The sequence below is a fragment of the Oncorhynchus mykiss genome, chromosome 7, assembly GCF_013265735.2.
Source record: "Oncorhynchus mykiss isolate Arlee chromosome 7, USDA_OmykA_1.1, whole genome shotgun sequence".
NCBI lineage: Eukaryota > Metazoa > Chordata > Actinopteri > Salmoniformes > Salmonidae > Oncorhynchus > Oncorhynchus mykiss.
In genome coordinates, this window is record NC_048571.1 from 32,897,102 (window position 1) to 32,924,844 (window position 27,743).

The window sequence follows — 27,743 nt, forward strand, 5'->3', positions numbered from 1 at the left end:
AAATGGGGACTCGGACAGTTCCAAAAAATTATTCAAAAAAATGTATATATAAACTGGGTCGAGGGCACCCTGCTGCCCTAAGCGACCAATAAGGTCATTTATTCCTGCCTTACTTCATTGTTAAATTAGAGTCATGAGTCACCAGACCTGATCACAGAGATGCTAAATCTACTCTAAAATTTGAGGTATTGGTGCCTCTACAGCCCGAATGGGCCACTTTGATGTGAGTGGGTGCCACAAAAAATTTTTACTCATGAGGGGCCCTAAGCGAAAACATTTTGGGCACCTGGCACGCAAAACATTTTAGCAGCCCACCCCCCTTGATAGAGGGCAAAAAAAGTTTTAGGGTACATTTCCTGTAGTACATATTTTGTCATAGGGCGTAGAGAAAATGTTGCAGTTTTAAAGCGAGTTTTCTGCAATTCTACACGTTGCCATGGGGCGGAGAGAAACATTTGCAGTTTTGAACCCCGACAGTCCCCACCCCCCAACATTTTTGTTTGTTTGGAAATTGATCGCAGATGCCCATCCAGGCTTTAGGGCATTTCAGACAGCTGAAGAATGTGTTTTATGATTGATTACATTTAGCTTCTTGTGTATATTGTATTTTGATGTGTATTGTGTTATACAGGGCTTATGACAAATACCTGTCTCAACTTTGACTTAAAATGCAAAAATTAACATGTTATTCACTCCAAACTGTTGTAGTACTAGGAGTGGGTCTAAAGATGCATTCCTAGTACATGACATTTACTCACAAATTACTGCCAATAGCTTAGTGTTAAGGTATGTGCTGCATGCATATAAAGAAGCTATATACTTTATAGTGCATTTTATAACGTACAAATTAAATGAGATGTCACTGTACTGGGAGTGGGTCTAAAAAAAAATAAAGAAAGTAATGTGTTTTCAATGTAAGTTGTCAGCAGAGGGCACCAAATACCCATGTAGGTGGACTGGGGAGAGTAAAAAAACAACCTTTATCAAACCATATCACTGAAGTTCAGCGCTATAGTGCGATTTCCAATAGAGCTAACTTATGCAATCCCCAAGAACATGGAAAGATTACCTTTAAATTTCGATCATGCTATAACGCTGATCTTCGGCGCAACCGATTCAATCCAGCCCTAAAATAATGTCATCACTCAAAGGTTTGACCACAACCACAAAGTCTCATTCAAGGTCAAGGTTAGAAAATCAAAGCTCAATTGTCAATAAGAAACAGTGTGACAAATACAACATGATCTTATAGGGTAATCCATTTTTTGTATATTGCAAAAAATCAGCAGGGAATATCTCCACATCTCAACCACGTGTTTGCCATGCAAGGCTTAACTGTAATTGATTTGCAGGCAAACTTAATGTACATTTTCCATTTCACATTGGGAACATTAACATTTCTCTAGTTTCCCACAGCAAGGAAACCACCTTAACACCAGTTTCAAAATGGTTAGAAAACGATGAACGAAAACCTGGCATTCAAATTTGACATTTTATGATGCTGTTTTACAGAAAAATCGACATTTCAATAACCAAACATGGTAATTGGACAAAGTTAGAGATTTTCCGGTACTTATGAAAGTAGCCCCCAAAAATTGCGTACTACGTCACATACAGTGCATTCGGAAAGTTCAGATCCTTGACTTTTTCCACATTGTTAACTTTATAGCCTTAATCTAAAATGGATTAAATAGTAATCAATCTAGAACTCCAATTGCTAGGGTGCTGGCCCATATGGGGGAACATGTAAGGAAAATGGTGCAGCACACCTTCAAGAAAAGAGTTGCTTTCAAACTAAGGATTATGTGGCTAATTGAGGTAAGAAAGTATTCTTCTCATATATTATGCATGATCTACACAGACACATCGAGCCCAAAGCGGGAGGTAAATTTCCTAGTACCGGAGCATCTCTTTAAGGAATTGGGAAGTCTAGCATTGACATACCATACACATTTCCAATGCTAAACGTGGAAGGTGTTAACCATATCAAATGACAGCAAGTGTTCTGCAACAGATTTTCAGGGATGACTCAAACCTTTCATTGAAGGCAGAATGGCATCTTATGCGAGGCTGAAAGAGAGAAATAATTTTATATTAGAAATGGTGCTGCAGCAGTATAGCATTTTATCTGCACTGGTAATTGAATGTCTGAAAGTCTCCATCAGCATCTTAATGTTATTTTATAACTTCCCATTGAAAAACGATATCCCCAGTATAAATGCAGTATTGTATACACACTTAAGAGTAACTGACACTTTGACCTACTGTGCAGAAATTAAACAAACCGATAATGTCAAAAATATAACATTTGCCATTTATGCTTCAAAACCAAATTGGAGGTTTAAAACTAGGTTCCATCACGCGCCTAGTAAGTTTATTGTTAGCAGAATTATATGGATGCAGTCACTGCATGATTAATAAAATTCACTAATAAATCACTAGGTAGTCCAAAAAATATTCCTATCAGGTTGTACATCACAGCTAGTACATTTTCTGCTGCTTCCAGCCATTCAGACGATGCACCGTTTCAGTTTCACTTACTCAATATCTTGGACAAAAACAGATGAAAAAAGCAGTGATTGGGAATCAACACAGTCAGTCTTGCTATGCAGTATGTGACCAAGGCTATAGCTCAGGAGTTCCCAACCTAGGGTGCGCCAACGTTTTGTGGGGCGGGTCCTTGATTTGAGGGGTAAAAAAAATATACTTTACAGTTCACGATTGTTTATACCGATCTAAAACAATGCATAAATATTTCTAGCTTTATGCTAGAAAACAGCTGTAAAATGCCAGGGGAAGACACTACTGATGAACATGGGAATATCTTTGATTTGTCTCCATGACATTTAGAAGCTGAGCTACAACCTTCTTTAGAAGGAGCCAAAGAAATTGGACTTTGCTTGGGAAGTAATCTTCCTGTCCCTATCAATTGATCAAATCACTTTCTGTAAAAGAGAATATGTATAAATGAAATCAAGCTGGTGTTGTATTTAATGTAGGTAGGGTGTTAGGTGACACGACAAACAATGGAAGTTATGTGAGAAAAAAAACAGCAGTTAACAAATCCGTTTTCACTAAATGTCAATGTGGTTGTCAAAATACATAAATAATAAGTGACAGTTGTTTCCCATTTATAAAAATTCTAATACTGGTATGATATTTACGCAATATGAGCCAAATGTAAAGTAAGTGCTGCGCAAAGAACGTTCAAATCTGCGGGACAGCCCTTTTTGTCAAACCCGCGGTCTTCATATTTGCTCTTTGCGAAGGGTATTCCTCATCCGTAATGTGACACTGTATCGCCAAGAAGTATGGGAAAGTCCTGAGGGTGTTTCACGGCCATCGGACATCTTTTGACTGGAATCATTCCGATTTTTCAGAGACACGAAAAAAACAGCAGCAGTTACAAAGTAAAGCTTCGTAGCTAAGTTTTGATGAATGGGTTGTCAGGGATTGGTCCAAATTCACGTTTCACAGTGACTATCTGGTGTGACCACCATTTGCCTCATGCAGCGCGACATCTCCGCATAGAGTTTATCAGGCTGTGGAAGGTTGTCCCACTCCTCTTCAATGGCTGGGCGAAGTTGCTGGATATTGTCGGGAACTGGAATACGCTGTCAATCCAGAGCATCCTGTACTTGCTCAATGGGTGACATGTCTGGTGAGTATGCAGGCCATAGAAGAACTGGGACATTTCTCAGCTTCCAGGAATTGTGTACAGATCCTTGTGCCATGCATTATCATGCTGAAAATGAGGTGGATGAATTGCGCGACAATGGGCATCAGGACCGTCACGGTAAGTCTGTGCATTCAAATTGCAATCGATAAAATGCAATAGTGTTCATTGTCCGTAGCTCATGCCTGCCCATACCATAACCCCACAGACACCATGAGGGACACTGTTCACAACGCTGACATAGGCAAGCTGCTCTCCCACACAATACCATACACATGGTCTGTGGTTGAGGCCAGTTGGAAATACTGCCAAATGCTATAAAACAAGGTTGGAGGAGGCTTATGGTAGAGAAAGTAACATTCACTTCTCTGGCAATAGCTCTGGTGGACATTCCTGCAGTCAGCATGCCAATTGCACACTCCCTCAAAACTTGAGACATCTGTAGCATTGTGTTGCGTGACCTTTTATTGTTCCAAGCACAAGGTGCACCTGTGTAACAATGATGCTGTTCAATCAGCTTCTTGATATGCCATACCTGTCAGGTGGATGATTATATTGGAAAATGAGAAATGCTCACTAACAGGGACGTAAACAAATTTGTGCACATTTTAGAGAAATACGCTTTTTGAAGCATATGGAACATTTCTGGAATCTTTTATTTCAGCTCATGTTGCGGTTATTTTTTTGTTCAGTATAGAATTTTCACAAATTCCAGACTCCACGTAATTTCTAAACATCCTATGAATTTATAAAAACAGGAAAAGTAGCGCACCTATGTGCTTACTGGTCACACAATGTGTAATTCTTCCCGAGGGTGCAAGTTCAAACCCCCAAGCTGACAAGGTACAAATCTGTCGTTCTGCCCCTGAACAAGGCAGTTAACCCACTGTTCCTAGGCCGTCATTGAAAATAAGAATTTGTTCTTAACTGACTTGCCTAGTTAAATAAAGGTAAAATAAAAATAAATAAATATTAGGGATACTCAAGTACTATTTGAGAAGGTCCGGTCACAAATTTCCTAGGTGGCAAAGGTCTGTTTGGATATTGTAATTTATCGGTGTAGTAACAAACCCCCACATCGCAAACCTCACCCCTCGTTGGCAGAGCAAACATTGTGCCATTTAAAGCTAATTTCCTGAGATTCTACACATTTTGCCATGTCTTGTGTGTTCATATGATACCCGAGTGACTCAACAAAATCAAATGGGGTCCACTTGGGGTCAAGGCCCATAGACACAATCCGGCTATGATGAACTACAAAGTTTAGATAGCTGGTTAGCCTAACTTACCTATCTAACATGGATTAATAGTTAATCAACTGGATATTTCTGATAGAGATCTAAGGTCTTTCAGTGAATGGACAGAGAAACTGGGGCTGCAGGTAGCCTAGTGGTTAGAGTGTTAGACTAGTAACCGAAAGGCTCTCTCTCTGATTTGGTCCTGCCGTAGATACCTACATGTACGCTACGGTCACAAGACGCAGGCCTCCCAATTGTCCCTAGAATTTCTAAGCAAACAGCTGGAGGCAGGGCTTTCTCCTACAAAGCTCCATTTTTATGGAATGGTCTGCCAACCCATGTGAGAGACGCAGACTTGGTCTCAACCTTTAAGTCTTTACTGAAGACACATCTCTTCAGTGGGTCATATGATTGAGTGTAGTCTGGCCCAGGAGTGTGAAGGTGAACGGAAAGGCTCTGGAGCAACGAACCGCCCTTGCCGTCTCTGCCTGGCCGGTTCCCCTCTTTCCACTGGGATTCTCTGCCTCTAACCCTATTACAGGGGCTGAGTAACTTGCTTACTGGTGCTCTTTCATGCCGTCCCTAGGAGGGGTGCGTCACTTGAGTGGGTTGAGTCACTGATGTGATCTTCCTGTCTGGGTTGGCGCCCCCCCTTCGGTTGTGCCGTTGCGGAGATCTTTGTGGTCTATACTCGGCCTTGTCTCAGGATGGTAAGTTGGTGGTTGAAGATATCCATCCCTCTGACCCCTCCTGTCTCAGCCTCCAGTATTTATGCTGCAGTAGTTTGTGTCGGGGGGCTAGGGTCAGTTTGAAATATCTGGAGTACTTCTCCTGTCTTATCTGGTGTCCTTAGTGAATTTAAGTATGCTCTCTATAATTCTCTCTTTCAAAGGACCTGAGCCCTAGGACCATGCCTCAGGACTACCTGGCATGATGACTCCTTGCTGTCCCCAGTCCACCTGGCCATGCTGCTGCTCCAGTTTCAACTGTTCTGCCTGCGGCTATGGAATCCTGACCTGTTCACCGGACGTGCTACCTGTCCCAGACCTGCAGTTTTCAACTCTCTAGAGACAGCAGGAGTGGTAGAGATACTCTTAATGATTGACTATGAAAAGCCAACTGACATTTACTCCTGAGGTGCTGACTTGCTGCACCCTTGACAACTACTGTGATTATTATTATCTGACCACGCTGGTCATTTATGAACATTTGAACATCTTGGCCATGTTCTGTTATAATCTCCACCCAGCACAGCCAGAAGAGGACTGGCCACCCCTCATAGCCTGGTTCCTCTAGGTTTCTACCTAGGTTTTGGCCTTTCTAGGGAGTTTTTCCTAGCCACCGTGCTTCTACACCTGCATTGCTTGCTGTTTGGGGTTTTAGGGTGGGTTTCTGTACAGCACTTTGAGATATCAGCTGATGTACGAAGGGCTATATGAATAAATTTGATTTGATTTTGATTTGAACGAATCCCCGAGCTGACAAGGTAAAAATCTGTCGTTCTGCCCGAACAAGGCAGCTAACCCACTGTTCCTCGGCAGTCATTGTCAATAATAATTTGTTCTTAACTGACTTGCCTAGTTAAATAAAGGTTAAAATAAAAACTTCCCACGCAGTACCAAATTTCAAAATTGCACCTTGTGCATTATACTATTACAACTGTCAACAGCAGTAAGATGAAAGCCCGACAGTTCCAAAAATAAATATATATAAATAGGGACCCGCATTGACCCCGTTCTGGGTCCGGATCTGTACCACGGTCCACCTGTGAGTCTGGTTATATGAATAATTTTTATTTGATTTAATAGTGCTAAAAACAGTGACAGTTCCTCTTGTAAAAAAGATAAATCGTTTTTCTGAAGACATTCTGAGCATTCTGTACATTCTGAGAAATACCTCCCCAAAAACCAACAAAGGTGATTTGTTATGTCATCAGCCGCAACCTAGAAATGTTTGGCCTACAACCCCATTTTGATATCAGAAAATGTTAATGTGCTCAAAGGTCATGAAGTTGACTGGATGTTTCTGCAGCTCCTCAACAACTTCAAAGTGCAGCCATCGCCTGCATTGTGGGAGGCTCTATTGTCAACCAATCATTAGGTTGTTTTTGTTTGACCCACACGAAAGTGACCAAAGATGTGACTGAAACAGGAACCAACTTTGCTGCAATTCATGTATACAATAATGGATATGGATTTTTTTGTTGTTGTAGGATACACACATATGATTTCAGTTAGTCTGTGTTATGGAGGATAGAGCTATATGCTTTTATATAATTAAACTTTTAGAAAACAATGGCACTACTTTGACACTGCCATGTTGATCTGAGCCTTGCCGTTTGAAAAACACAGTGGCCGACTAAGTTGTCGCAAATGCACCTCCCCCGACTTCACTCATTTACTTTCGTCTAGTTGGCCGAGTTCGCCTAACAAGTCAAAAGCCCTCATTGTCAGGTAAATCACATAATAAGAGGTGAAAAGGAGGCTGTATGGCAACTTTAATAGCCTAGTCAGAAAATAGATTCAGTCTAGTGTTGAACACAGCTGAACGTGAGCAAATTGCTCATGGTTTTATGAAAATCGGATCTCTAAAGGGATGAAAGCAGGGGCCTCAAACATACAGCCCCAAGGGCCAAATGCTGCTTCAAAAACGAAAAGCTGTGACATAAGACGACTTCGCATTATAAATGGATGGAGTGGCTGTGCCTGTCTCTCGGGCTCAAACTTAACCCTGCCTTTTCAGGTCATTACATAGATTGTTTTAGTGGAAAAAGGAAATGAAGCAACCTCTAGATGATGCCTAAAATTTGTGAGTTCTCATGGTGTCAGAAGTGATCACTCACCTGTCAATTAGAGAGTCTCTCATCGTGGTAGCGATTGCACTGGGCTGCGCCTCGCTCAGTCTGAACACACTCTCGATGACGGACAGCTCTGTGCTGGTGGTGTCCAGCCCAGTGAAGGCACACCAGTCATTTACCACCATCCCTGCGGCGATGACCTCGCTACCACGGTTCACTGTTCCAGCCTGTGGAGTGCCAGAAAAGGGGAGATTTGGCAACAACTCAAGAACTCAGCAACAACTTGATGCAATGTGCCCCCCTGGGCACTTAAGTAGATCAAAAACATGTAAACAATATGGCGAAATGTCCACTTTGCCTATCAGAGGGCAAGGTAGATCTATTACCACATTGCTTATATGTATCAGATTGATTCAGATCCACATGAGCCTTGCAGTCGGGGCTAGGGACAATGTAAAAATGAGCATAAGCACCACTATGACAACTACCGCTCACCACCAGAGGCACTTGGAGTAGGGAGGAGAGCTCATCCTGGTCTTCTATGGAGGTTTTGGGGTGTACCAGTCCCCCCTGATTGCTGAAGGCACAGTAGCTCCCCACTAGAACTTGCTCTGCTACTGTCTGACGGAACACCTCCACCTTCAGACTGTCCGCCAGGATCTCCTCAGTCTCCTAAACAAACATGGGAAGTGTGTTAACATCCCCTACATCAGACAACGTACTAGGGATGAGCATGAAAAAAATAATGAAATGCATTACGCCCTTATCTATGGACTAAGGCACGGTCAAAGGTACTGCATCGCAGTGTTGCGGCATCAATACAGCCTGGGGTTCGATCCCAGGCTGTGTCGTTCCCCGGAGTCCGACAGAGAGGTGCAAAATTGGCCCAGCATCATCCGTGTTAGGGGAGGGTTTGGCCAAGGTGGCTTTACTTGGCTCATCGCGCTCTAGCGACTCCTTGTCGCAGGCCAGTGCGCTTGCAGGCTGATTACAGGGGTCAGTTGAACGATGCAGCTGGATTACGGGTTAAGCAAGTGCTTGTTAAGAAGCGTGGCTTGGCGGGTCATGTTTCTGAGGACACATGACTTGACCTTCACCTCTACCGAGCCCATTGGGGAGTTGCAGCGATGACAAGATCATCATCACAAAATTGAGGAGAAAGAAAAGGTGGTAAAAAGGATTTTAAAAATACAACTAAATCAAAAACAACAAAACTAGGGGAGTGGATCAGAAAACCTGATCAACCATCTTTGCATGGTTGATCAGGCTGTTGATTGTGGCCTGTTGTCCCACTCCTCTTCAATGGCTGTGCGAAGTTGCTGGATTTTGGCTGGAACTGGAACACGCTGTTGTACACGTCGATCCAGAGCATCCCAAAAATGCTCAATGGGCGATGTTTGGTGTGTATGCAGGATTTTCAGCTTCCACAAATTGTGTACAGATCCTTGCGTCACGCTGAAACATGAGGCGATGGCAGCGGATGAATGGCACGACAATGAGTCTCAGGATCGTCACGGTATCTCTGCGCATTCAAATATCCATCGATAAATGCCAATTGTGCTAATTGTCCGTGGCTTATGCCTGCCCATACAATAACCGCACCACCACGGGGCACATGGTTCACAACGTTGACGTCAGCAAACCGCTCGCCCACACACCATACACGCTGTCTGCCATCTGCCCAGTACAGTTGAAACCAGGGTTCATCCATGAAGAGTACACTTCTCCAGCATGCCAGTGGCCATCGAAGGTAAGCATTTGCCCACTGAAGTCGGTTATGACCCCGAACTGCAGTCAGGTCAAGGCCCTGGTGAGGAACGGCGAGCACGCAGCTGAGCTTCCCTAAGATGGCTTCTGACAGTTTGCGCAGAAATTGTTTGGTTGTGCAAACAGTTTCATCAGCTGTCCGGTTGGCTGGTCTCAGACGATTCCGCAGGTGAAGGTGGTGGTCCTGGGCTGGCGTGGTTACACATGGTCTGCGGTTGAGGCCGGTTGGACGTACTGCCAAATTCTCTAAAACGATGTTGAGGCAGCTTATGGTAGAGAAGTGAACATTCAATTCTCTATCAAGAGCTCTGATGGACATTCCTGCAGTCCAATTGCACGCTCCCTCAAAACTTGAGACATCTGTGGCATTGTGTTGTGACAAAGCAGCGCATTTTATTGAGTGGCCTTTTATTGTCCACGGCACAAGGTACACCTGTGTAATGATCATGCTGTTTTAATCAGCTTCTTGATATGCCACACCTGTCGGGTGGATGGATTATCAAGGGAAAAGGAGAAATGCTCACTAACAGGGATGTAACAATTGTGCAAAAAATTGAGAAATAAGCTCTTTGTGCATATGGAAAATGGCTGGGATCTTTTATTTCAGCTCATGAAACCAACACTTGACATGTGTTTATTTTAGTTCGGTGTAGTTGGCTATTTAGCAGTCTTATGGCTTGTGGATAGATATTCAGGAGCCTGTTGGTGTCAGACTTGATGCACCAGCACCGCTTGCCGTGCGGGGGCAGAGAACAGGCAGTCTGTGGCTTGGGTGAGTGGAGTCTAGCGATTTTCCAGGCCTTCCTTTCAAACCGCCTGATATTGAGGTCCTGGACATCAGGGAGCTCGGCCCCAATGATGCAGTGGGCTTGGAAGTGGGTCTAGGGTAGTGTTTCCAAACTCGTTTTGGTTTTTGCCTTTACAGTAAAGAGCCGATTCAAATTATCAAAGCGAGATTATTAGTTGAATCAGCTACGTAGTGCTAGCGCAAAAAAACAAAAACAAACGTGCACCCCTTGGGGTTCCGAGGACTGAGTTTTGGAAACTGCTTGTAAACAGGAACCATGAGTACAGAGTCATGATCTAATTTGCAGAATAGGGGACGAGGTAGGGCCTTGTATGCTTGCTTGAGGGTAGAATAACTGTGATCTAGGACTGTAATTGCTCCTAGTGCCGAGGGAGACGTGTTGATGGAAGTTGGACATCATGTGTCTTAATGATGCAGAATTATTATTATTATTTTTAAATCGCCGGCAACCAGAAAAGCGGCCTCTGGATGTAAGTTCTCCTGCTTGTTTATAGCCTCGTACAGTTCGTTAAGTGGCAGCTTATTATTTTTCTTGTCCAGGGGTGGAATGTATACAACAGTCACGATAACAGCTGAAAACTCCCTTCGGAAGTAGAAGGGTCGGCATTTGAACATGTATTCCAAGTCGGTGAAAAATGGGTCGGCTCTTCCACCGCACTCAAGACAGCACACCAGTTGTTGATGAACTCCTTCCCCTCAATTTCCTTAACTCCCCTGTCCACATGGTGAATAAAGAATCCATCAAGTTGGATAGCCATGGGGTGTATCTTGTCCGAGAGCCATGTTTCATAAAAGCAGATAATATTGCAGTTTCGAGTGCGGTTGGTAGCAAATCCACGATCGGAGGTCACCCATCTTATTATCAAGTGACTGTACATTAGCCAGTAGAATTGAAGGAAGAGGTGGCTGGTTTTCCCATCTACTTAATCTTGCCAGAATCCCCCCTCTTGCCTCTAACGCCAGCGTTTAGTCTTGGGTAGCCTGAAAATTGGGTCATAATTACAGAAAGAGCTCAGGGCAGATGAGTCGAAGTCATCTTACTCTACATAGGCAAGATATTTTGCATTTTGCCTACCATTTCTGCATAGCAGCTTGTGCACAACACTAAAATGCAGGATATTTGAGGCAAGGGGCATTTCAATATAGCCTATTCGCATTTTATGACCTATAGTCAATTAGCTGGGAGGGAGGGGTCTATGTCCCTGGAGTTGGAAAATGTCTGACAGAAGTGCATCAATGGTAGCTTTCTGTGTTTAATCACTCTTTATTTCATCCCTCCATCCCATTAATTTTCCCAATGACAAACAATGTCAATATACAACAAATTGTTGCTCACTTATACCCTTTAAACATAAATCATTGGAAAGCTTCGATCCATCATACACATTTTCGTAATGCTCAGGTCAACAGAACTTTGACTTCCAGGAAACATATCAGAATTACCTGTATAAATTGCATTTAAAGGGAAACCCCGATACATGTTAAACAAATGGTTGAACAAATGGGTCTGAAAGGTCATGGAATTACCATTCAAATTGTATATAATTATCTTCTCACATATAATATAACATACATATATATATAATATAACCAATCGCCCTTATTGTGCAATTGACAGAATCTTCAGAAAATCAGCAATTTGGACAGCTTTTTGGGCAAATCCTTACCAAAATTCTGTGAATAATTTAACATATTTATACATCTGGCTCATTTGGTTGAGTATTCTACATCAGTATGAACATTAAGATATTTCTGGGCATACTACAATTACATTTCACACAGGTATGGGAATGTGAAATTGTCCAATAAGACCACATTGTGTTGCTTGGCGACCCTATTGGAAAAAGGATTCTGTGGGGTTAGTGTGTGAATTCTATGGCCCTGTATTTACAAATCTTTATAAAACCCTGTTCCATCTCTGTGTATGCAATTTGGTACCTCGATCACCAGTTACAATCCAAAAACATAGCTGCCCCATTACATTTAATTCTATGGGTAAGCTTCCAACATTCTAACGGCAATGGCACAAGAGAGCTCGACAGCTTGTAGTCATAAAACCCGGAAATGAGTTACCTCTTGTTCATTCAGCCATCCCTATGGGAAAAATGAATGGCAAACAAAACATACATCTCCTAAGGCTTTGTTCAACACAGAACTTAATTCTGGCGTTTATCCAAAAACAGCACTAATTCTCTCTATAGGCTTTGTCCAACGAACCATGGTGGAGTTAGTGCTTACAAAAAGACACCATTACAATCTCTCTCTAGATAGGCAATTTTTAAACAATTGTTGTAGCTAGCTGTTTTCAAAGTTGATTATATTATACATAATTTAAAAAGGTAATTTCATGACCACTTGTCAAAAAAAGTTTTAAAAAATTTATACTGTAATTATTAGTAGCGCGCCCCAGTTTGAGAACCACTGACTTAGCCTATACTCACTGTCCATAAAGCTTATAAAAATACTCATTGAATAAAAATCTAAAATTAAAGACAAATTGGCATTTCAGATTTCAAATAGCCTAAATACACAGGCAAAAATGGTAAGAAGTTCAATAATAAGTATGAGTAATAACAGTAGTGTTCTTAATTAGTCTATATTTCAGCCCATTGTAAGGGATGGGAATTGTTACGACTTATATTAGCTATTGTGGGAAAAAAAACAGACAAATCTCCTTAAGACAAGATGACAGCCAAAATCTGCCCCTACACCCAACCTAAAATTATCTTTCAATGTATTGTCCCCCCACTAGAATCAGTTAAGACATTTGGGTTCACAATCTGATTGGGCAAAATAATGTTCACAATACAGTTCCGACAAATCAGGTCACCCTACCAAATGTCCTGCTGAATGCTGCCTTTTCGATGTTACAGCCTAATGAACCTAGTGCTAAATTGCCAATGGTGAATACATTGCCAATGGTGAATAATGTAGCCTATGGATTTAGGCTCATGCAAGTGGATTGATTAGCTAGTACCAGGCTATATTATCACATGCTGTCAAAAGGAAGCATTCTGCGACAGGGACAGTAGTGACAGCAAATTCATTTGTTGACAATTATGTTTGCAAAACAGTGCTACAAGTTTCCTGTGCTGCTCTTTTGACAAATGAGTTCATGAACTTTGTTCAGCTGAGAACAAACGTGCCTATCCAGTCTGCCGTGGCTGCCTTCGCCACGCTAATCGTGAGGGACGTTTCTTTACGAACGCGCATCCAATCTCTTTGGTCCCAGGAACCTTAACAAAATCACAAGCTTCAATCTGCCGCGGTTCACAGTGCGGTGGCAGAAAATGGTGGATCTCCCGGGTGAAGCTTCCGAGGTTACAACGCTAATGATGTAGAATTGCAGGCGCAATATGCTTCCATTTCAAAGTGATTTGGAGGCACAGTTGAAAGTTGACACACTGAATTAGAAAATAAAAGCAGTACTTTTTTCAACCCCTGAGAAATAAGTATGGCATGGGAAGAGGGTCAAATGCGTGTCTCACGTTTAATGCGTGAGAGTTGGCAGCACTGCAATCATACATGACAAACAGAGGTATGAGGTGTTGTTTTTTCTCACCCTGTCCAGATCAGGATGCACCAGGGCCACATAGTCATTACAGGCTATGACATTCCCCAGTGCTGAGAGCCGCTCCTCGACCCTCTGGATCTTCACCGTGTCTGGAAGACAATTCCTAATGTGCTGCAGCTCCTGGTCAGTAGTGTTGTTGGGCACCAGGAGTCCATGACGATTCCCTGAATAGCACATTTATTGTGGAAGTAGTTGAGCAGGGTTTAAAATTTAGCACATTCGTTGTGACAGTCAAATATCCAAATAATTTTCAGAAAATAGAAAGCGCAGTATTGGTCTTACATAAAGCATAATTGAGTATTCCACTCTCCTGTTGAACTGACGACATTGCTTTGTGTTTCTTTGTGCACTTGCACAAAGCCTAGCTGTTTGACCTACAGAGCTATACTCACCCACACACATTCTTCCAATTATCCGACATCCTGCTATTGAGGCATGTACAACTGGGATGGTTTCTGACAACTCGCCTTCAAAGACACTGAAAACATAGATTTCATGTTACCATGACAGCAATAGAGCCACACAGTGGAGGTGTCAATACTCATAAAACCTAGCGGTCAAACAAGGGAAATGGTTAAAATCATTTTTCACCATTCATTTTTTTCCCCATACGGGATTTTAGAAAATTAAAATAAGGGCTGTGTTTTGTATAGACTTACCCTGGCGTGACGTTTTTATAACCATGTAAATCTCTCTCGGACAAGGTCACTTTTACCTTTAACTAACATTAGATATTTCATACAGAAATTCTTACCTTTGTCTTGACAATTGGAACCATTTCCCTGATTGACCACTAGGGTATTGTGACTCATACTGTGGTACTCTATGCTCATTTAGTACAACATTCCCTGGAGAAAGCTGACAATACTGTATGTAAGCTTTCAATACAATTTTACTTGTCCATTTATTATGGAATTTACTCTTATGCTCTGTCCTCTTGATCAAGACAGGTGAGTGTCCACCGCAGTGCTGATTCATGAGCGTGACTCAGAAATCAAGTGTGCTTTGAATGACACCCAACTCAAGTTGCGACAGTGCAGTAATATCTAACACACAAAACTAAGTAAAGAGATGGAATAAGAATATATACATATAAATATATGGATGAGCGTTATAAAATCTGTCCTTCTGCCCCTGAACAAGGCAGTTAACCCACTGTTCCCCAGTAAACCATCTTTGTAAATAAGATTTTGTTCTTAACTGACTTGCCTAGTTAAATAAAGGTTACATTACATATATACTTTTAAATGTAAGTGCTTTAATATGTTTGGACCCCAGGAAAAGTAGCTAATGAGGACCCCTAATAAATACAAACACTGGTGCCTTTCTATTCGAAAATTAGGTTAGTATCGTCAAGGTTGGTTGAAAATAAATGTACCATCTCAAGCTAGTTAGCTATGCCGCTGGAAGTTCGATCTGATCAGCTAACGTTAGCTAGCAAGCAACGTCTGGAAAAGATGCTACATATCTTACCTATAGAAATTCTCTGACCCACCAATTGCAACTAGGCAATATGTGTTTGTTAATTTGGCGAAGCAGCCTATTTCGTTGTTCTTCTCGAAAGATGCCCTGACAGCCATGTTGAAGTTCACAGTTGAGGAAGAACTTTCCTGAAACAAAATAAAATACCCGTTAATATTACACCATTCCTACCTTGTTACCGTTAGCTGACTATCAATTAGTTACTTCTAGCCAAGCCTAGCTACTCAGTTAACTCATCTCAGTTAGCCCAATTTGCTGATTATAATATGTACTGTAGAGAATCCGAAGATTATACAACAGCTACAAACACATGACAACTACCACCCCATAATTTAAACAAATGAAGACGCAATGCATATGGCTAACGTTAGCAACCTAGCTAGTGGGAGTGGAAATTGCCTCAAGTTTACAAGTTCAGTAACGTTTACTGAACTCATTTTCAAGAAAATCCAAGACCACGGGCTGGTTCCCATACACACTACAGTTATTGAGCTACGTTTGAATGTTTGACATATCGGATTAGCTATGCAAATAACAATAACTTCACCTACTCAAGGTTTGTGGCCTCAGCAAACGTGGACTTCTTATTTTTCCTCACACGTGTTCACTTCCTTGTCAACGTCATGACGTAAACCCCCAACAATGTGTTTGGCCCTTTCAATGCCGTGTTGAAAACTACTGGGAACTCGGAACACTCCCGACTTCAGTAAGTTCATGACAACTGGAAACTCAGAAAACACGAGTTTCGACACAGTCCCGTGCTCTCGTTCTCTGTGGCCGACATAAGTAAGACGTTTAAGCATGTTAACCCTCGCAAGGCTGCCGGCCCACACGACATCCCTAGCCATGTCCTCAGAGCATAGCTATCTGGAGTGTTTACGGACATATTCAATCTCCATATCCAAGTCTGCTGTCCCCACTTACTTCAAGATGTCCACCATTGTTCCTGTACCCAAGAAAGCAAAGGTAACTGAACTGAATGACTATCGCTCCGTAGCACTCACTTCTGTCATCATGAAGTGCTTTGAGAGGCAAGATAAGGATCATATCACCTGCACCTTACCTGACACCCTAGACCCACTTCAATTTGCATACCTTCCCAATAGATCCCACAGACGATGCAATCCCACTGCACACTGCCCTATCCCATCTGGACAAGAGGAATACCTATGTAAGAATGCTGTTCATTGGCAATAGCTCAGCCTTCAACACCCTAGTACCCTCCAAGCTCATGATTAAGCTCGGAGCCCTGTGTCTGAACCCCGCCCTGTGTAACTGGGTCATGGTGAAGGTAGGAAACAACACCTCCTCTATGTTGATCCTCAACACAGGGGCCCCACAAGGGTGCATGCTCAGCCCCCTCCTGTACTCCCAGTTCAGCAATGACTGCGTGGCCATGCATGCCTCCAACTCAATTATCAAGTTTGCAAACGACACAACAGTAGCCTGATAACCAACAATGAAGAGAGCCTACAGGGAGAAGGTGAGGGCCCTGGCGGAGTGGTGCCAGGAAAATAACCTCTCCCTCAACATCAACAAAACTAATGAGCTGATTGTATACTTCCGGAGACAGCCGAGGGAGCATGCTTAGGGTCACGAGTCATGAAGGCAGTCAAATTCCACGTGACCAATTAGTCATGGTAATTAGGCTTCTCCAAGCTCTGATGCTGCTGATGGTCATTAGTAGTCTACTAAACTTGCTAACAGCCTGGTACTCAGCACTCTATTGTCCCTCTAATCACTCAGATATCAATGCAAATGTAATCGAAAATCTAATCAAGCACTTCATGAGAACCCATGAGCTCATGTTGCGTAACATTTCTATAGGCTATGCAATTGCGTGAGAAAACAGAGTGATGGCCTCTATTAAAAAGAGGAGGATCCCATCAGCTTTCTATAGGCTATTATATTTATTTCTCAACTTTCCTAATATTAAGTACATTGCTTCTCTTTACAGTAGGAGCATAGCCTACCTGGTCGGCATAAAAATGAACCACGTGAAAAGCGTCCTCCATTCGCTATTTAAGTGCACAGATACATGTTTTCCCCTTCCACTGTTTCGAGACAGGTGTATGATAATGGTCCACTCTAAATCAAAACAAATTTCACATATTTATTATTTAGTATATTGAAAGACGAGATTAAATCAAGAATAGTCTGATGGGTGACAATATTAGCCTATCACTTGTGAATTACATATTCTCTCTTGCGAATGATGCCCAGCGTAATGCAAGAAACAATGCCTTTTTTTTTGTGACTTTTTCGAATCATAGTTGCACACCTCATGTAGCCTAGCCCATAAGCCTTTATGTTTTGATAAGGTTTGTATTTCAACTAAAGTGTCCAAATAACTTCTTAAAATTAAGCAAATAAATCCGCGTTACAAGGGAATACTGAAAATTTGAGTTTCAAATTTTGGGAAGATCATTTTCACCATAAAAATGAACCTCTCTTTTTTAAATTTTTTTATTTTACCCCTTTTTCTCCCCAATTATTGTCTCATTGCTACAACTCCCGTACGGGCTCGGGAGAGACGAAGGCTGAATGTCATGCGTCCTCCGATACACAACCCAACCAGCCGTACTGCTTCTTAACACAGCGCGCATCCAACCCGGAAGCCAGCCGCACCAATGTGTCGGAGGCTACACCGTGCACCTTGGCTAGCGCGCACTGCGCCCGGCCCACCACAGGAGTCGCTGGTGCGCGATGAGACAAGGAGATCCCTACCGACCAATCCCTCCCTAACCCGGATGACGCTAGGCCAATTGTGCGTCGCCCCACAGACCTCCCGGTCGCAGCCGGTTATGACAGAGCCTGGGCGCGAACCCAGGGACTCTGATGGAACAGCTGGCGCTGCAGTACAGCACCCTTAACCACTGCGCCACCCGGGAGGCCTCAAATGAACCTCTCTTAATAAAAGTATTACATGCATAATCACATTTGTGGTTACTTTTCATAATGGTGTTTTCCAGCAAATGGAACATTCACGCTTACTGCCGTGTGCGCATTGCTGCACTTATAATGTGAAGAAATAGCCTAATAGTCTATCAACATTTTAAGCTAAACATTCTGATCTGTTGCGTCAGCCTCATTGCATAAAATTATTTTTGATGCTAGTGGTTGTATTAATTTGGGATCTATCACATCCCACAACTGTCCCAGATGATGTTTGGGATATTTATTTCTAGCACAGAACAGGTCAACTTTTGTACCATGGGGATAGTAGATTGACGTAGGCTAGTGCTTTTGCTGTTCATTAGGCCTACTAATCTTGTTGACGAAAAGTAAACCTGGACAGTTCTTCCAATATCTTCAATATGTACCTCGGTATTGGTTAAGGACGCGGGCAGTTGCATCCCCGATGTGTCAGTCTTCACTTGTAGCCTGCAAGAAGTACCCGATCACATGATGCTGAGCCATCTGAGTGAGAGGTGCTTCGGAGCAAGCAGCATTCAGGGAGAAGGGAATTATAATGATAATATTTATCCACTGGCTGCAAAAGGCATGGATTTTTTTAGGGGGCATTACGGCCACACAAAGTGCTTGCCTTCAGGAAATTCGAGGCATTACAAAGTGCTTGTCAAATTGTGAATGAGAGACTGATGAAGAGTGTACAGCCTGCGCAGAGCTCATGCTTTTCAAGCATCATTAGTCGCATCATGCAGCCTTACAATGTATTAAAAATAAAAAATATAGCCCAACATTTGTAGAACAAGTAAAGTTAAATTAATCGCTTTAAATTAAGCATTTTGGAGTAGCTATTTCTTTGTTAACCGCTCGTGCGCACTCCCTTAAATCATTTGGAGAAAATATCCTTTCTATTTTATTCAGCTTTGTTAAATTTTATTCTTTATACTATAAAATAATGCCACGGAATTCTAGGCAAATCTTGTCTGCTAAATACATTTATGGAGCCCACAGCAATATGGCCTAATTTAACATAAGGATAATTCAGAGTATGCTATTCTGTTCTTCTGAAATGGACTACATTTTCTTCCTATCATGTTTCTTTAGACCTGTCTAAAATAAATAATGGATTTATTGTGAAGGTGTAGGCTATGTAACATGGATTTATGTTTATGTTCTAAAGATCTGCATCAGTGGCTTGTGGTCAATTACCGTGAGACCGGCAATTATTTCCTTGACAATCACCGGCTGATGAAATTTTGTGGGCTGATGAAATTTTGTGACCAAACTGCAGTTGAGAAGGTGAAAAGCTTCAAGTTCCTCAGTGTACACATCACTGACCATCTGAAATGGTCCACCCACACAGACAGTGTGGTGAAGAAGGCGCAAAAGCGCATCTTCAACCTCAGGAGGCTGAAGAAATTCGTCTTGGCCCCTAAGAGCCTCACAAACTTACAGATGCACAACTGAGAGCATCCTGTCGGGCTGTATTACCACCTGGTACGGCAACTGCACCACCCACAATCGCAGGGCTCTCCAGAGGGTGGTGCGGTCTGCCCAACGCATCACTGGGGGCACACTACTTGCCCTCCAGGACACCTGCAGAACCCGATGTCACAGGAAGGCCAAAAAGATTATCAAGGACATCAACTAGCCGAGCCAAGGCTTGTTCACCCCGCTATCATACAGAAGGCACAGGGAAAAGACTGATTAATATCTGACATCATCAGAATGGGCAGCTGAACACTATATATTGGAAACACTTGATTTGTTATTTTAACTAAAACATTACCAATCTTTGTTCAACATAAATACCTAACTTGTTTTTGCAGTGATTCCGTGACGCGGTTAGCTTTTAACAGCTAGGAACGCTATTTCTTGTCCCGTAATCCTGCCTAACTGACAGGTTAAAGTCTGCTTGAAAGAGCCGCTAAACTAGGTAAACTGCTAACGTTAGCCATCAAGCTAACGAAGTTAGTCCCAGGTGATCTCTAGAGCCTAATCTTCCTGCACCTTCGTCACTGGGGGTACTTGTGTCCACTGAGCCTACTCCTACTCCTTCCCCTACATTTCGAAGTTGCCGTCGGCAACCTTCCGTCCCTGCTCTGGATCAAGAGGGGCTTCTCCATCTGTCAGAGGTCTGATTGTGGGCAGCTCCATCGTAAGAAATATGACTGTTCCTGGTGCAAAAACAATGTCCTATCCTGGAGCTCGAGTAAATTACATTACTAACTTGCTTCCGAATGTACTACGCCAGGACATGGACATCGATTCTATCATAGTCCATGTGGGTTTTAATGACATTATGAAGGGCAGCTCAAACTGGTAGACACTAATAAAATATCGATCATATCTGGCCCTGTGCCCACTTTGAATCGTGACATTGAACGCTTTAGCAGGATTCTTTCTCTTCACAAATGGATACCTTTGTTGACAATTTGGATACCTTTCAGAAACAAAACACGTTTTATATGGAGGATGAGATCCTACCCAACTAATTTGGGTTCCTGGATCATTTCATAGCATTATAAGATTGTGTTGAAACAATGATTTATCAATGAACTAAGCCTTTCTCAGTTAATCCCTACCATTGTGTCGCTGAGGCATCATAATGCTTTAGCAAATGTACATTATACTAGGGGCATTGGTAGACACAATATATATAACCTAATTTATGTTCATCTAACTGCCCTGATCCAACAGCTGTTGTATGCAGCAATCATGTGTCTATGAACCAGATTTATGGTGTTAGCACTGAGGCGGTGTGCCCTAGAAGGAAGTCCACTGTGTGCCGCTCACCCTGCACTAACATAATCAACATCTACTTCTGCTAAGCTTCCCAGTAAAGCAATGGAAACAAGCAAGCACCCCAGAAAAAGAAGTGCTATAAATAGCCCATGTTAACATACACTACCATTCAAAAGTTTTGGTTCACTTGTCCTTGTTTTTGAAATGTCCTTGTTTTTGAAAGAAAAGCAATTTTTTTGTCCATTAAAATAACATCAAATTGATCAGAAATAGAGTGGAGACTGTTAATGTTGTAAATGACTATTTTAGTTGGAAACGGCTGATTTTTTTATGCAACCATCACTCCTGTGTTCCAATGGCACGCCGTGTTAGCTAATCCAAGTATATAACTTTAAAAGGCAAATTGATTCTTTTGACTAGTTGAGTATCTGGAGCATCAGCATTTGTGGGTTCGATTACGGGCTCAAAATGGGCAGAAACAAAGAACTTTCTTCTGAAACTCGTCAGTCTATTCTTGTTCTGAGAAGGGAAGGCTATTCCATGCAAGAAATTGCCAAGAAACGGAAGATCTCGTACAACGCTGTGTACTACTACTTTCACAGAACAGCACAAACTGTCTCTAACCAGAATAGAAAGGGGAGTGGGAGGCCCCGATACACAACTGAGCAAGAGGACAAGTACATTAGAGTGTGTAGTTTGAGAACCAGATGCCTCACAAGTCCTCAACTGCCAGCTTCATTAAATAGTACCCGCAAAACACCAGTCTCAGCGTCAACAGTGAAGAGGCGACTCCGGGATGCCTAGAAGGCCAACATGTGTGACATTTTTATGATGTATGTGATATCAACAGAGAGGTATATTTTCTGGGTGATTTAAATATTAACTGGCTTTCATCAAGCTGCCCACTCAAGAAAAAGCTTCAAACTGTAACCAGTGCCTGTAACTTGGTTCAGGTTATCAGTCAACCTACCAGGGTAGTTACAAAAAGCACAGGAATTAAATCATTAACATGTATTGATCACATCTTTACTAATGCTGCAGAAATTTCCTTGAAAGCAGTAACCAAATCCATGATGTAGTGATCATAAAATAATAGCCATATCTAGGAAAACCAAAGTTCCAAACTTCTGGGCCTAATATGATGTATAAGAGGTCATACAATAAGTTTTGTAGTGATTCCTATGTTGTTGATGTAAAGAATAGTTGTTGGTCCGTGGTGTAAAGGAGAAAACGGACGTTGCACTGGACACATTTATGAAATTGCTTATCCCAGTTACTAATAAGCAGGCACCCATTAAGAAAATGACTAATTGACGGATTGATGAGGAATTGAAAAATGTGTGTCACGCCCTGGCCTTAGTTATCTTTGTTTTCTTTATTATTTTGGTTAGGCCAGGGTGTGACATGGGTGATGTATGGTTTTTGTCTCATCTAGGGTGTTTGTACTGTCTAGGTTTTTTTGTAGATTTATGGGGTTGTGTTCATTCTAGGTGTTTATGTAAGTCTATGGTTGCCTGGATTGGTTCTCAATCAGAGGCAGGTGTTTATCGTTGTCTCTGATTGGGAACCATATTTAGGCAGCCATGTTCTTTGGGTATTTTTTTGTGGGTGATTGTTTCCTGTGTCAGTGTTTGTGCCACACGGGACTGTTTCGTTGCCAGTTCACTTTATTATTTTGTGTTCATGTTTAGTTTTTCTTATTAAAAACCATGGACACCTACCACGTTGCGTATTGGTCCAATCCTTGTTTCACCTCTTCAGAGGAAGACGAGGAAATCTGCCGTGACAATGTTATGGTTGAGAGGGATGAGGAAAAGGAATGGAAAATAAACCTGGCTGCAAATTGAGCAATCATGTGACTAAACTGAATGAAAATAAGAAACTACACTATGAAAAAAATATGAATGACATAAAGAATGATAGTAAAAAGCTTTAGAGCACCTTCAATGAAATGTTGGGAAAAAAGGCAACCTGTTCCATCGTTAATTGAATCTGATGGCTCATAAATTACAAAACCAACTGATATTGCCAACTACTTTAATGATTATTTAATTGGCAAGTCCTCCAAGCTCTAGTTTTGTCGGATCTGGGCTACTGTTCAGTCGTGTGATCAGGTGTGATCAGACTATGGGAGGCGCACAGTACTACATAGAGCCATGACTACATGGACATCTATTCCACATTAGGTAACTGATGCAAGCAGTAGAATAAGATTTAAAGATTTAAAAAACATAAAAATACACCTTATGGAACACTTTGGACTGTGAAGTAACACAGACATAGGCACATGCATACACATACATGATAACAAACGCACTATACACACACACACATGTACACATGGATTTTGTGTTGTAGATTTGTGGTAGTGGAGTATGGCCCAGAGGGCACACATTTAGTGTGTTGTACTTATATTTATTATGGATCCCCATTAGCTGCTGCCAAAGAAGCAGCTACTCTTCGTGGGGTCCAGCAAAATGAAGGCAGTTTATACAATTTTATAAACATTACAATACTGTAAGGTTCTGTATTTATTTTCTTAGTCAACCTTGTGTTCTGTTTTGCTATGTTCTTGAACGTAGCCCTTTTTCTTTGTGTTCTTGAACATAGCCCTGTCTTTCATTTTTCTTCATTCATTTCACCTGTGTTAGTTACTCACCTGGTCTCATCAGCTCCTTATTTAGTTCAGCTCATTCTGTTTGTGCCTTTGTGAGGTATTGTTGGTTTTGACTCTATTAAGGCTTTTCCTAGCTCTGCCTGTTTGCCTACCTGTGTATGACCATTGCCTGTCTGTTACCACGATTCCTGCCTTCTGCAAAGGCGAAATAAACACCTAGAGACCTCTTGTGGCATGTCTTGTGTCTTTTGAATTCTGTAATGAATGAATTGTAATGATTTTACAATTGTATAACTGCCTTAATTTTGCCGGACGCCAGAAATAGTAGCTGCTGCCTTGGCAGCTAATGGGCATCCAGTGCATTTACAAATACAAGGCGATGTCAGTACAGGTGCATCACAGCTGGGACTGAGAAGCTGTTTTTTATTATCTATCTCAAGGCCGTCAGACTGTTTAATAGCCATCACTAGCCGGCTACTACCCGGTTACTCAACCCTGCACTTTAGGGCTGCTGCACTATGTACATAGACATGGTATCACTGGTCACTTTAATAATGGAACACTAGTCACATTAATGTTTACATACTGTTTTACTAATTTCATATGTATATACTGTATTTTAGTCAATGCAACTTAATATTTATGTTTCTTAATTCCATTCTTTTACTTTTAGATGTGTGTATTGTTGTGAATTACTAGATCATACTTTACTTTTAACCTTTGCCGTTTTAAAGCATTTTGCCCATAAACCATTTCTTAAGGTTTATCTTAAAACTTACCTAGCGTAGTGAAGGATTTAATATTGTTTGGAACACCATTCCATTCCTCTGCACCAGTCTTAATAAGGAAGGAGCTTTTTCCAGCCATGCTCCTAATCAAATCAAATCAAATCAAATTTTATTTGTCACATACACATGGTTAGCAGATGTTAATGCGAGTGTAGCGAAATGCTTGTGCTTCTAGTTCCGACAATGCAGTAATAACCAACAAGTAATCTAACTAACAATTCCAAAACTACTGTCTTGTACACAGTGTGAGGGGATAAAGAATATGTACATAAGGATATATGAATGAGTGATGGTACAGAGCAGCATAGGCAGATACAGTAGATGGTATCGAGTACAGTATATACATATGAGATGAGTATGTAAACAAAGTGGCATAGTTAAAGTGGCTAGTGATACATGTATTACATAAGGATACAGTCGTTGATATAGAGTACAGTATATACGTATGCATATGAGATGAATAATGTAGGGTAAGTAACATTATATAAGGTAGCATTGTTTAAAGTGGCTAGTGATATATTTACATATTTTCCCATCAATTCCCATTATTAAAGTGGCTGGAGTTGAGTCAGTGTCAGTGTGTTGGCAGCAGCCACTCAATGTTAGTGGTGGCTGTTTAACAGTCTGATGGCCTTGAGATAGAAGCTGTTTTTCAGTCTCTCGGTCCCAGCTTTGATGCACCTGTACTGACCTCGCCTTCTGGATGATAGCGGGGTGAACAGGCTGTGGCTCGGGTGGTTGATGTCCTTGATGATCTTTATGGCCTTCCTGTGACATCAGGTGGTGTAGATGTCCTGGAGGGCAGGTAGTTTGCCCCCGGTGATGCGTTGTGCAGACCTCACTACCCTCTGGAGAGCCTTACGGTTGAGGGCGGAGCAGTTGCCGTACCAGGCGGTGATACAGCCCGCCAGGATGCTCTCGCTTGTGCATCTGTAGAAGTTTGTGAGTGCTTTTGGTGACAAGCCAAATTTCTTCAGCCTCCTGAGGTTGAAGAGGCGCTGCTGCGCCTTTTTCACAATGCTGTCTGTGTGAGTGGACCAATTCAGTTTGTCTGTGATGTGTATGCCGAGAAACTTAAAACTTGCTACCCTCTCCGGGGGTGTTCCCTCTGCTGTTTCCTGAAGTCCACAATCATCTCCTTAGTTTTGTTGACGTTGAGTGTGAGGTTATTTTCCTGACACCACACTCCGAGGGCCCTCACCTCCTCCCTGTAGGCCGTCTCGTCGTTGTTGGTAATCAAGCCTACCACTGTTGTGTCGTCCGCAAACTTGATGATTGAGTTGGAGGCGTGCGTGGCCACGCAGTCGTGGGTGAACAGGGAGTACAGAAGAGGGCTCAGAACGCACCCTTGTGGGGCCCCAGTGTTGAGGATCAGCGGGGAGGAGATGTTGTTGCCTACCCTCACCACCTGGGGGCGGCCCGTCAGGAAGTCCAGTACCCAGTTGCCCAGTTGTCCTATAGCGCAGTGGTCTGATATTGGCAACACTGGCTATAGTGTGATGGCTATGAGACAAGTAACTTAGGGAAAGTCCATGTATAAATGTAAAAACCATCAACAGTTTGATCTGCACCATCCGGAGATCAACTGGAAGCCAGTTCAGTTCCCTGAGTGATTAGGACTAGGGCTGCGGTGGTCACAAAATTTCCTCAGCCGGTGATTGTCAAGCTAATAACTGTTGGTCTCACGGTAATTGAACGTTAATTAACAAACACATTTAGCATCTTTTGGCTTCCACACATAGCCTTTGCATCTACATTTTTTTAAAGTATAATAAATCCATGTAATATAGCCTAGACCATCACAATAAATCCACTATTTATTTTGGACAGGTCTAAAGAAGCATGACATGAAGAAAATATAGTCTCTTTCAGAAGAACAGAATAGCATCCTCTGAGTTGTCCTTATGTTAGGTCCTGATCTGGCTATTGTTGGTCAATTTCTTAAACAAATTATCAGGTCAATATGATTATCAAACATACATTAGTAATGGAAAGGAAACACAGACTAAGTTTTAAAATACTCCTTTAGTAATACAATTGTAGGCAGAAGTTGGTACAGAGTACAGTACATGATAGCTCTCCCCAGGTTCTGCAAAATGTCTAAGACATTATGTAACTCATATAGCCTCTCCCAGTCCTCCTTGCATGAGTTTCCCTGGCAACAACATTTTAATAAATCTAACCTTCCCCTGACAGCAGCAACCATCTTATCAGCAATTAAAAGCTCTGAAGTGGGTTTGACCGCAACTTGACATTTCATCACAAGTATAGAGTCATAATAAGGTGAACTAGTCCAAGCATCTTCTGACAGGTGGCTGTTTTCATCAGGCCTGCAGTAGCCTTGTGTTCTCAGAAAACCAGTCAGTATTTCTCAGAATCTCAGATCTCCAGACAGGAGTAGTATGTACTGTAGACTGTTCCCGTCTTCTGACAGTGTCTGAAGGGCACAACACTCAAAACGGGTTAAACACACAGAGATCTCCTGAAGAGGAGACCTCACAGTTTATCATAACACAATTTATTAACCCTTTAAAAGGTATGAGGCCTTGGTTTAACCCTCTTCACTATGCCAAATGGCTGTTCATTTTAGCGGACAAAATTTGATTAGAATCCCGTGGCATTATTTTATAGTATGAAGAATACAATTGAACAAAGCTGAATATGCTTAATTTAGAGATATGAATATAACTTTAGTCTTTCTACAAACGTTGGGCAAAAAAAATATATATATATTTTTTTTTTAAATTGCTTGAAAGGCATGAGCTCTGCTTTGTTTTTTGCGCAGGCGGTACACACTCTCATTCCCAATTTGACAAGCACACCTAGAATTTAACGATGGCATCCCCTTTGTGTGGCTGCTATGCACCCTAAAAAAATCCATGTATTTTGCAGCCAATGGCCGTTGTGACCTTCTCCAGCGCGCTCCTAATCATCTCTCACTCACATTGCTCTCAATCAGGTGATTGGGTTTTTGGCACAGGCTACAAGTGAAGACAGACACATTAGAGTCCTATCATGCAGCCTTACAATGTATAAAAAATCTAAACATATAGCCCAACGTTTGTAGAACAACTGAAGTCACATTAATAACTCTAAAGATGGCGCCGGAGGGGATGGCTGTTGTTTTATGGGCTCATTGTTTGTAACTTGTTTTGTACATAATGTTGTTGTTACCGTCCCTTATGACCGAAAGAGCTTCTGGACATCAGAACAGCGATTGCTCACCTTGAACTGGACAAATCATTTTTCTTTAATGACTCGGACGAGAAGGATTTTACTCCAGACACCCAAACAGGCCCTCGTCACCATCATTCGCAAATTTGATTTGATTTGAGAAAGAG

The 27,743-nt window shown here is 41.9% G+C and overlaps 1 protein-coding gene across 2 annotated transcripts; it reads right to left on the reverse strand.

Annotated features, from left to right (window-relative positions):
• Positions 1–1,244: 1,244 nt before the first annotated feature.
• On the reverse strand, positions 1,245–16,039 carry LOC110527666 (eukaryotic translation initiation factor 6). 2 transcript variants are annotated; one of them, XM_021609096.2, is made up of 7 exons: positions 15,894–16,039; positions 15,334–15,470; positions 14,253–14,338; positions 13,849–14,024; positions 8,207–8,383; positions 7,757–7,938; positions 1,245–2,070 (listed from the first exon to the last, which is right to left on the reverse strand). In XM_021609096.2, exons 2-7 carry the CDS (start codon positions 15,438–15,440, stop codon positions 2,061–2,063), a joined length of 738 nt encoding a protein of 245 aa, XP_021464771.1. In that variant the 5' UTR covers positions 15,441–15,470; positions 15,894–16,039; the 3' UTR covers positions 1,245–2,060. The 2 variants fall into 2 exon arrangements, with proteins under 2 accessions (XP_021464771.1, XP_021464772.1); XM_021609097.2 differs by lacking the exon at positions 15,894–16,039 and adding an exon at positions 15,776–15,877.
• Positions 16,040–27,743: the final 11,704 nt, after the last annotated feature.

Coding starts and splice junctions, on each gene's coding strand:
- LOC110527666 (XM_021609096.2), bottom strand. CDS start 15,440: ATGGCTGTCAGGGCATCTTTCGAGAAGAACAACGAAATAGGCTGCTTC. Junction 8,384..13,848: donor TGCATCCTGATCTGGACAGG/GTGAGAAAAAAC, acceptor ATGTTTGTTTAG/GAGACTGAGGAGATCCTGGC. Junction 7,939..8,206: donor TACTCCAAGTGCCTCTGGTG/GTGAGCGGTAGT, acceptor GGCACTCCACAG/GCTGGAACAGTGAACCGTGG.